Here is an 11,983-nt window from a genome sequence, read left to right on the forward strand (position 1 = left end):
GTGTGTGTGTGTGTGTGTGTGTGTGGACACTGGAGAGTGGAGGGAATATTGTAAGAGTCAGTTAAATTCATGCCACAATTTTAATATCGGATCAATTCATTTTCTGCTAAACCTTTACTGTTTACAATGTTACAATATCTTGACAAATATGAAGTATATATGACATGTTACAAATGAGTATTTCATTGCTAACATGCAACGAGGGTGGATAATCCTCTCTCTCTCTCTCTCTCTCTCTCTCTCTCTCACACACACACACACACACACAAGAATCGTTTCCTTTTATGTTAAGTGCTTCATATCTGTCTCGTTACAGTAACGTACGATAATGATAATTTCACCCTTGTTTTACAGATGCCTGTGTATAATTTGCAGATACACCACTAGTTTTAACATATTTGAATTCTTGCCTTAAAATAATGAAAAGTTGTACGAAGGAAACAAGATATGAAGCGAATATTTTTGAGGATTGGAGACCGCACAACGAGCTAGTTGGAGCTACTGACGCTTTGTTAACCCTGAAATGACCACCCACCCTCATCCCTTCCTCCCTTCTCTCCTGGTTGATCAAGATGGACTAGAAATTAGGACCTGACTATGATATTCTCTGTTCTGCAACAGTAGACTATGGGCACCAGTTGTTTATAAGCCTGGATGTGTTTATGTTGAAAACGGATAGCAGTGACTAAACTCGATTACTAAGTCTGACGAGGCATGTGCGCATTCAGTAAGGTTTGCCATCACGATAAGCTTCACCAACTAGATAAAGATGGTTTATGTGATATCCACCTGGTACTAAAGCCACCTTGCGCTGCACTAAGTAATCATATGATGAGATAGCTACAAGAAGATGCTCCTAAATCATAGAAATTTAAGTTGTTGATCGAAGAAAATAATATATTGGTGGTATGTACGAGCAACAGACCAGCGAGGATGAGAAATGGTGCGTGGCAGTGGTGAGTGGTGACCCTGGCCAGTCTTTGCTGGGGTGGTGCGTGAGGCAGAGTGATGCAGGGCGCGCTGGTGCCTGTGAAGGACTTTTGGCACAGAAATTTCGTATCGTCAGCATTGAGAGTATTTCAAATCCATTGTATAGTTGATAAGAATAAGTGGCTACAAACTGGCTATAGATGGTGTTTTTTTTTTTTTCTTGTTGTCTTGCAGAGGGTGTCACGTATAGGTCTACTAGCTTCTTGCAGCTTTCCTTATGTTCTTATGGTCTTTAAATAGGGAGAAACATGGCATGAGTTCGGAAGTGTGTGTGTGTAATAATAGTAATAATTATAAATAATAATGATAATTATAATTGATAATAATAATATCCGGTTTATTAATCTTGCAGCCTTATAGCTGAAAGTCCACATATTGCGTACTTATACAGTAATACACATACACATTTAACCTTAAGGAAGTATGTTACAAGTTGACTTTGGGTGCCAGATGGCGCCGGTCAGCCTGGTAGACTAGGCACAGGATAGTCAGGTCACCCCTGTGTATTTTTCTATTCAGAGTTTGTTTATCCTACCTAGCTGCGGGTCACTAATTCCGATTTCCACCAGGTACCTAATCACTGCCAGGTGAGCAGTGGCTACACTGCAAAGAAGTTCACCCAAAGACTTCTAACCTTACCCAGAATTCGAACCTGAGTCCTCCCGAGTATGAATCAGGCGTACCAACCACTGCGCTACCAACTGTGTGTGTGTGTGTGTGTGTGTGTGTGTAGTCTGACTTGAATGTAGCACATTCCCTAAATGTAAGCTAGTTTAGTGTGCAAATGTACTCCTGAAGTTACACCTTAATATTACACGACGTTTTCTGATGCTATGAAAAAAATCCACGAGACAGTCTCACATACCCGCCTGCCTTGTGATGACTTGCTATGTTATGGAAGCGTTCGGTCACTCACCTCTGAATAATCGTTGTTGCGTAATTCAAAGAACATATATTTCTGCTATTGTTCCCACTCCGCCTTTTTTAAATTGGCAGCGAAGTACTGCTTTAGGAGTCTGGTGAGGTCCCAGCCCAACCTGCCCCGGAAGACTAAGTTTATTAGAAAAGTTTTGTCCCTGACTTGCTTGGTTTTGCCAGAAAATGAAAGTTTGAAATGAGTTCAGAAAATTTTATGCACATTTTTTTTCACATCCGTGTGTGTGTGTGTGTGTGTGTGTGTGTGTGTGTGCATACGCCCACATTGCTTGAACTATAACAACTACATTTAGCGTGGGGATCTACCATGGATTGAGAAAGGTCAGCGCGGGTCACCGGGTGGGCTGACAGGGATGACAGATCAGCCAGTAACCTCTGCTGTTTGGCCTCGTGTTTCATTAGGAAGGAAGTGAACACCGCCTATGTACGGATGTCATGTGACGGTAGCGATGGTAACGAGATCAGCAACCTTTTTGATAGATTTGTTTACTTGGTGGTGACATCCCTTCACAATTGGTGACGTGACTTGTTTTGCACAGGGTGCAGATCAAGTGCATATGAGAATGATTACAACGAGAATAGCGATAATAATGAAGATTACTGTCGTCATGATATTAACCATTGGATAATAGGTAATGGTAATATGGTAATTTGAGTAAGACTTGTAAGCTAAATTGTAGCTATTGGCACTTAAATCCCTGAAGTATTCGATTGCGCGTTTTATAGTCAGAGTGGTTACTTTGAAAGTTATACCCTAAACTTAATGCAAATGCAGCGAATGCAGGAGTTAACCAGTACCCTCACTTATTCATATCTTTTAATAGGTAACTATGGTACCCTGTTTCTTTTTTTTTTATTTTCACCTATGACTTTACATTGAGAAATCGTTATTAAACTTGAGTTTCAGTGTTAGCGTTATTTCTATGACAGCAGAACATAAACGGACATTTTCCGGTTTTTGTGGCCTCGGCTGGTCTCCTCCAAGTATGAAAAAAATGTAGTGCATATATGTATTGTGATTATAGTAAAAATCACAATATATTAGAAATTTATTTCTATGTAAGGTCTGTGTTGTATGCAATATGTGATATGTAATATGTAAGTATCACTGAATAAGTGAACCACCTTGGCGTGGTTTATTTATGGGTTGTACTGTGGTGTTTTAGTTATAACTTCGTCTATGTTGGTAATTATGTTGGACTATTGAATTACATGAAATGCATTAGGCAGGGAAATTTGGGAATTAAGTGCATAAATGTTCGTACATGTTTATGTTTAATGTTTAATAGGATTGTAGGGTTGTGTTACTTTAGCCGGACACAGGCAGTGACTGACAACGTATCATTGTTGTTTCCGGGTCTCAGAGGAGCCCAGCTTAGGCAGCGTGCAGACGTGTCAGAGGTGTGTCCAGGATCTGTATTTTGTGTTAAATATCTCTTTTGACTCTTTATGCAACGGTATTCAGGTTTGGGTCAGTAGCAGGGTTAATTTGTATAGGTATTAGTGATTATTCCAGCGATGAGAGGGTGAGATAAATGAAACATGGCGGGGGTTCCGGTGGAGAATTTTGCGTCAGTTCCATACCTGTGGTGAGACGGTGCATCATTTGTATGTAGTTGTTAGGTGTATGTAGTTTGGTGAAGTGGCTGGTGTCCTGTCTCCATGTGTTTGTCACTGTGGGACCTGTGCTGATTGATTCATGTTATTCGGGTCTTGTGTCGAAAGACGATGTGAGTTTGACTATTTTCGTCCAGCTATTTTCATGTATTGACTTCAGCTAAAGAACAACAATTTTATGAGCAAACTTTAACATCCATATCGAAAAACGAAAAACGATATATATATATATATATATATATATATATATATATATATATATATATATATATATATATATATATATATATATATATATATATATATATATATATATATATATATATATATATATATATATATGGGTGTCTCAAAAAAATGTACTCACTCTTAGAATTATGAGAAAACCTTTATTTATGGACATAGAGTGAAATGAAATAGCATCGAATACATGAGACAAATGTGTTTGAAGAATCATGTTTGCGAATGTTCAAATTGATGACCATTATTGTCCAGACAACGCTGATAACGCGCACCAAGGGATTCGCAAACGTCGCGAAACATGTCATTAGGAATATCACGACATTGTCTTTCAATTTCTAATTTCAATGCATCAATTGTCCTTGGTTTGTTGGCATAAATGTTGTCTTTTAAGTATCCCCATAAAAAAAAGTCCATGGGTGTTAGGTCTGGGGAACGCGCAGGGTATTCAATGGGGCCCCTTCGTCCAATCCATGTGTCAGGAAACACTGCATCAAGGTAAGCTCGTACATCGCGATGGTAGTGGGGAGGTGCTCCATCTTGCTGAAAGTAAATATCGCTGTCTTCACCAAACATCTCTGTAATTTGTGGACCAACAAATTCCTGAAGCAAGTTGAGGTAGCTCTCACCATTGACAGTTTCGTTGAAAAAGAAAGGTCCTATGATGCCCAATGCGGATATTCCACACCACACTGTTACTCCTGGTAAGTTTACATGGCGTTCAATTGTTACGTGAGGATTTGCAGGACACCAGTACGTGCAATTATGGCGGTTAATGGTACCGTTTAATTTGAAGGTTGCTTCATCGCTCCACACAATTTTGTGTGCAAACTCGACATCGTCTGCACATTTTGCCAGGTACCATTCACAAAATTCGACTCTCCGGTCAGGATCGTCTTCGTTGAGAGCTTGACACAGCCTTGGAATGTAGCATTTCCAATGCAGACGCTTCATGATGCGGTTTACGCTATCTTTTGAGATGTGGGTTTCCCGAGCAGTTTGGCGAAGTGATTTCTGTGGTGATCGAAGGAGTGTTTCCTGCACCTGCAGTTCTTTTCCAGGGGACGTAGATGTCCGTGGTCGTCCTGAAAGTTTATTGTTGATATTCTGAACGGTTCCATCTGCTTCAAATTTGTCTCTGATGCGGGCAATGGTCCGACGCGTGGGTGGCGGTTTTGCAAATTGATTTGTGAACCGGCGTTGCACTTCAGTGGCGTTTTCGGTCTTCCAATAGCATTTCAGGACAAACTTTCTTTCTTCGAAACTAAGTTGATTTCCTGCCATAGCTTCAGTAATTCAGGATATCTGCAACACAAAAAAAGACTGAGTACATTTATAATAGTCATCAATTTGAACATTTGTCTCATGTATTCGATGCTATTTCATTTCGCTCTATGTTCATAAATAAAGGTTTTCTCGTCATTCAAAGAGTGAGTACATTTTTTTGAGACACCCTGTATATATATATATATATATATATATATATATATATATATATATATATATATATATATATATATATATATATATATATATATATATATATATATATATATATATATATATATATATATATATATATATATATATATATATATATATATATATACATATATATATATATATATATATATATATATATATATATATATATATATATATATATATATATATATATATATATATATATATATATATATATATATATATATATATATACGGGACTGGCATTTCAGTGGGCATTTTTTTTATTGATTTTTGTTGCCCTTGGCCAGTGTCCTTCTTACATAAAAAAGAAAAGAAAAAATAAATAAATATATATATATATATATATATATATATATATATATATATATATATATATATATATATATATATATATATATATATATATATATATATATATATATATATATATATATATATATATATATATGTATATATCGTTTTTCGATATGATAATGATATGATAATATATATATATATATATATATATATATATATATATATATATATATATATATATATATATATATATATATATATATATATATATATATATATACATATCTATATATATATATATCTATATATATATATCTATATATATCTATATATATCTATATATATATATATATATATATATATATATATATATATATATATATATATATATATATATATATATATATATATATATATATATATATATATATATATATATATATATCTATATATCTATATATATATATATATATATATATATATATATATATATATATATATATATATATATATATATATATATATATATATATATATATATATATATATATATATATATATATATATATATATATATATATATATATATATATATATATATATATATATATATATATATATAATATTATCATATCATTATCATATCGAAAAACGATATATATATATATATATATATATATATATATATATATATATATATATATATATATATATATATATATATATATATATATATATATATATATATATATATATATATATATATATATATATATATATATATATATATATCGTTTTTCGTTTTTCGATATGGATGTTAAAGTTTGATCATATAATTGTTGTTCTTTAGCTGAAGTCAATACATGAAAATATATATATATATATATATATATATATATATATATATATATATATATATATATATATATATATATATATATATATATATATATATATATATATATATATATATATATATATATATCGTTTTTTGTTTTTCGATATGGATGTTAAAGTTTGCACATATAATTGTTGTTCTTTAAAGAAGAATATTGATGTCATTCGCACTTTAACTGGTTTTCAGTATGAATTTATTTTTCTACAAGAGACTTTTGTTTTAGAGGACAGACTTGGTGACAGATTTTGTCAGTGAGAAATATGAGGGTGTAAGTGTGCAAGCTGCCTACTCTGGAAAGGCTCTTGTATCCAATGTAGGGAGGTGTGAAGGTGGACTGGCCTGTATATGGAAGAAAGATTTGACCTTTAAGGTAAAGGTGTTTCTGTTTGAGAAAAATTATATTGCTTTGCAATTACCAGTGGGTTATTTGAACATTGTTATAATAAATGTATATATGAGGAGTGTAACATGGGAAAGGAAGACACTTGAAGAATATCTTCACAGGTGGTTTGCCTTGGAACATTTCAAGTGTTTTAATCAATCATGATTTTAATTTAATTTTTATTTTAGGTGGTTTTGATGCAGATCCTTTTATAAGCAGAGCCTGGGACAACTTGGTGACCTTTTGTGAGAGAAATTGTTTGTGTTGTCTGGATTTTAACGTGATGGACGGTAACACTTTGATTTTTATACCTTACAGTAACTGCTGCTGTAAGTGGTTAGACCATATTGTAGGAGGAAGCTCAAAGAATGTCTGTGTCAACCATGTTAAGGCTCTGTATCAACTTGTCGGATCCGATCATTTACCAATGGCGGCAAACGTTCACTTGGGTGTCTAACAATGTCTGTAGCACTATTATAATTGAACATGGAAATAAGTGTTTTATCCAATGGGGGAAAAAAAAAGTGATTTTCCAGATGCATTTTAAAATATTATTGGTAATACACAAGGCATTATGCCCTGCGAGGCACCTAGATGGTGTAGTGTTGGTTGCCAGAAAGCTGACCACCTTGCACAAATTGAGGAGATTGATATGATAATTGGTGGTAATGTTTTGTACTCTTCTAGTCATTATGCACAGCAGGTTATTGACAGGAACAAGTTCAGTGTAATACCAGGATGGAATAGACGAGTCAAACATTTGTATGCTAAATCACGGGACGATTATCAATAATGGCTAATTACTGGAAGAAATAGAAACTCTGATGAATGTCGGAAAATGAATATGAGTGGGAAAGTGTTCAAAGAGGCTTTGTCTTTGTGTGAGAAAAATGAAACGGAAGAAAGATCTGTCGCAATTCAAGAAAAAAATTGGAAACAAGAATATGAAAGAATTTTTGAAAGAGGTTAAGCAACAGTCTGATAAAACAAAGTGGTCTGGTGTTATTGACGGTGAAAATTATATTAATAATGTTATTGAAGTGTTTAGTAAGAGATTAATGAATGGTGGTAACAGTGATTGTACAACAGATAAAGATGAGGAATGGCTTTTAAATAAACTGAAAGTTACATGCAATGAAAAAGAGAAGTTTGATATGAAAACCTCGCTTCAATCATTAAAAGTGTATATTAAGAAACTTAAGGATGGAGTGGCCATGATGCCTCTAAATCGAAGTGCATTGTTTTTCACAGTAAGGCTAAAATTACAACTAACGACAGCAGTCGTTAGTTGTAATTGTGAATTGAAATTGTGTTGAAATTGTGAATTGCCAGAAATATCTGGCTCACTGGCTCACTCATAGTTTTGTGAAAAAAAAAAAAAAAAAAAAACATGTTCAAATGAAATTAAACAATACTCAAAGGTACTTGAGACTTCCATCACCTGAATCTCATGCACTTTATATTTCTCCCTGGAACCATGCTAACTCTCTTCTCCAATTAACCAAAAAACTCCTCCATCAATAGAAAGTGTCAAAATCTTTCAAGATCTAACTCCCCTCATGACTTCTGCCACCTAGCCAAAAACATCTCCAATAACTTTGCTTTTTCATCTTTCCCACTGCCATCTCATCTATCTCTAAAGCTGAACTCTTCGCTCAAACCTTTGCTAAAAACTCTACCTTGGACGATTCTGGGCTTGTTCCTCCCTCTCCTCCACCCTCTGACTACTTTATGCTACCTATTAAAATCCTTTGCAATGATGTTTTCCATGCCCTTGCTGGCCTAAACCCTCGGAAGGCTTATGGACCTGATGGGGTCCCTCCTATTGTTCTCTGAAACTGTGCATCCGTGCTTGTACCTCGCCTAGTCAAATTCTTTCAACTCTCTCTGTCAACATCTTCCTTTCCTTCTTGCTGGAAGCTTACCTACATTCAGCCTGTTCTTAAAAAGGGTGACCGTTGTAATCCCTCAAACTAACGTCTTATTGCTTTAATTCCCTGATTATCTAGATTTTTAATCTGTTCTCAACAGGAAGATTCTTAAACATCTATCACTTCACAACCTTCTATATTATCGCCAGTATGTGTTCCGTCAAGGCAGCTCTGATGATCTTCTGGCTTTCCTTACTGAGTCTTGGTCATCCTCTTTGGAGATCTTGGTGAAACTTTTGCTGTTGCCTTGGACATATCAAAAGCTTTTGATAGAGTATGGCACAAAGCTTTGATTTCCAAACTACCCTCCTACGGCTTCTATCCTTCTCTCTGTAACTTCATCTCAGGTTTCCTTTCTGAAAGTTCTATTACTGCTGTGGTAAACGGTCACTGTTCTTCTCCTAAATCTCTTAACAGTGGTGTTCCTCAGGATTCTGTCCTGTCACTCATTCTCTTCTTATTATTCATCAATGGTATGAACCAAGCTCCTTGTCCTATCCACCCCTACGCTGATGATACCACAATGCACTTTTCCACGTCTTTTCATAGACGTCCAACCCTTCAGGAAGTAAACAGTTCGCGTAGGAAAGTCACAGAACGCCTGACTTCTGATCTCTCTAATATTTCTGATTGGGTCAGAGCAAATTAAGTATTGTTCAATGTCTCAAAAACTCAATTCCTCCATCTATCAACTCGACACAACCTACCAGACAATTATCCCCTCTTCTTCATTGATGCTCAACTGTCCCCTTCTTCTACGCTGAACATCCTCGGTCTGTCCTTTACTTATAATCTAAACTGGAAACTTCACGTCTCCTCTCTAGCTAAAACAGCTTCTATGAAGTTAGGTGTTCTGAGACGTCTCCGCCAGTTTTTGTCACGACCCCCAGCTGCTAACTCTGAATCCGTCCTTATTCGCCCATATATGGAGTACGCTTTACATGTACTGGGAGGAGGAGGAGTTCCACTCATACCGCTCTTTTTAGACAGGGTGGTATCAAAAGCTGTTCGTCTTATCAACTCCTCTCTTCTAACTGACTGTCTTTAGTCTCTTTCTCATCGCCGCATTGTTACATCTTTTGCTATCTTCTACCGCTATTTTCATGCCAACTGCTCTTCTGATCTTGCTAACTGCATGCCTTCCCTCTTCCCGCAGCCTCGCTGCACAAGACTTTTTGCTTTCTCACACCCTTATTCTGTCCACCTCTCTAATGCAATAGTTATCCAGTATTCTCAATCATTCATTTCGTTCTTTGGTAAACCCTGGAACTCCCTGCCTGTGTCTGTATTTCCACCTTCCTATGACTTGAACTCTTTCAAGAGGAAGGTTTCAAGACACTTATCCTATAATTTTTGACTGCCAGATCACCAGAAATACATAAATACTGCTTCCGCTCTGATGCTGTTGTAGTTTCTAATTCTTTAATTCTTTTGATTCCAGTTCTAATTGTTCTAATTCTAATTCTTATTTTAATTCTTCTAATTGTAATTATAATTCTTTAAATCAAATTTTTCTTAGCCTTCTAATTAAAATTATAATTCTTCTGTTTCTAATTCTAATTATTCTAGAAAATTCTAATTATTCTAATTCTAATTCTAATTATTCTAGAAAATTATAATTATTCTAATTCTAATTATTCTAATTCTAATTATTCTAATTCAAATTTTCTTCAGTTTTATTCTTTTAATTGTAATATATTTTTAATTGTGATTCATTTTTTTTTTTATTGTAATACATTTTCCTAAGTCTACTTATTCTAATTCTAATGCTTCACCTGGTGGTGTTAGTGTTGCCGCTTATTTTCTTAATTGCAATTTTTCTACTTGTAATTCATTTTTCTCATCGTAATTACATATTTTTAATTTTAATCTTTCCCTCGGTGGTGTTAGTGCTGCCGCTTCATCCTCTTCCATCTGCTGATGGTAGTGTTTCTGCTGATCTTTGCTCCTGACCCTGGCAGTTACATAGATCACTGAACTGACCCTATCTTAACCTAACCTAAGCTCTCCTAATCTGACCTTAACAGACTGAGTGTCAGTTTGGTGGTCTTTGTAGTTGCCAGGGGGGTCCAAGTGGTGGAAGCATGAGAGGTCAGAACACCTTCCTTGCTCCCCTGGGCAGCCCCATTACATGGTTTTGGAGTGGATGCTCTGTGAAATTTTTACCAAGTTCCGAGTTGGGGTTCGAACCCATGCTTCCCTCCCGCCAAACTTGTAATGCATCACTCTACCCACTAGGCCACGAGGACCCAACAAATTAACTGTAAAGTTTGTCTATTTCCTCATCTTATGTTCGCGTTAATTAAAGAAAAATACTGTTTATTATGATGCTAATCATTTTTATCAGGCCATCTTTTGTGTTCTTTTATTTTTTGTATGATTTATAGGGATTCGAACGCTGGCGCCCTACATCTAAAGTTCCAAAGACTGTCACTCTATCCACTGAACCATGGGAACCCCATAGCTATAGAGAGTAAAGAAGATATATTTGAACACAGTATTTCCCTAACTGTGTTCGTGCCGCACCAAAAGTTCAATAAGAATTACTGCTATTGTTTTCAATGTGAATATTCATATTAACAACGATAATAAGATAAAGTTAAGTACTGTGGACTGTTATGGGAGTATCAGTCATGGAGTGAAAATGGTGGTAGGGGAAATTCAAGAACTTTAGAACGGTCGGCAGTCCTCGGATCTGGAGCCGCCTGTGGGAACCCGCCCCTGTGTTGTGTAGTGACTGGCATACGTGCTGCACTATCACCGACACAACACACCATTACACCTGTGTGTGTGTGTGTGTGTGTGTGTGTGTGTGTGTGTGTGTGTGTGTGTGTGTGTGTGTGTGTGTGTGTGTGTGTGTGTGTGTAAGATTCTGATTAAAACATTTTATTTATTTCTTCTGTATTATTATGTAAGTATAAGAATAACTTCTACCACATTTTCCAATTTACATTTATACGCCAGTGATGCAATTACTGGTGACCGGAAATATATGGTATGAAGTCTTGCGGTGCCTTTCTTGTTTCTTTATGTTGTGTACATATATCACTTTTTTTCTTTTCTTTACTACTGCAGTGGAGCGCTGAGGGCAGATCTGTCAGTCCGTCCAATAATTTGATGGAATCAGACCACAAAACACAAAAACGTTCACGGAAAGTAATAGCAGACGTCAAGGACAGAAAACTGATGAACAACGCTGCATGT

General features: G+C 35.2%; 1 protein-coding gene across 1 annotated transcript in view; it reads left to right on the plus strand.

Moving 5' to 3' along the window:
- The first annotated feature begins 374 nt into the window (after positions 1–374).
- The window catches only part of LOC135097562 (uncharacterized), a 16,698-nt gene continuing 5,089 nt past the window's right edge, over positions 375–11,983 (plus strand). The window contains exon 1 of the mRNA XM_063999487.1: positions 375–1,074. Coding sequence (XP_063855557.1) covers positions 1,009–1,074 — 66 coding nt within the window. The 5' untranslated portion in view covers positions 375–1,008. The remainder of the gene's footprint in view (positions 1,075–11,983) is intronic.

Source organism: Scylla paramamosain, unplaced genomic scaffold, assembly GCF_035594125.1.
Source record: "Scylla paramamosain isolate STU-SP2022 unplaced genomic scaffold, ASM3559412v1 Contig25, whole genome shotgun sequence".
NCBI lineage: Eukaryota > Metazoa > Arthropoda > Malacostraca > Decapoda > Portunidae > Scylla > Scylla paramamosain.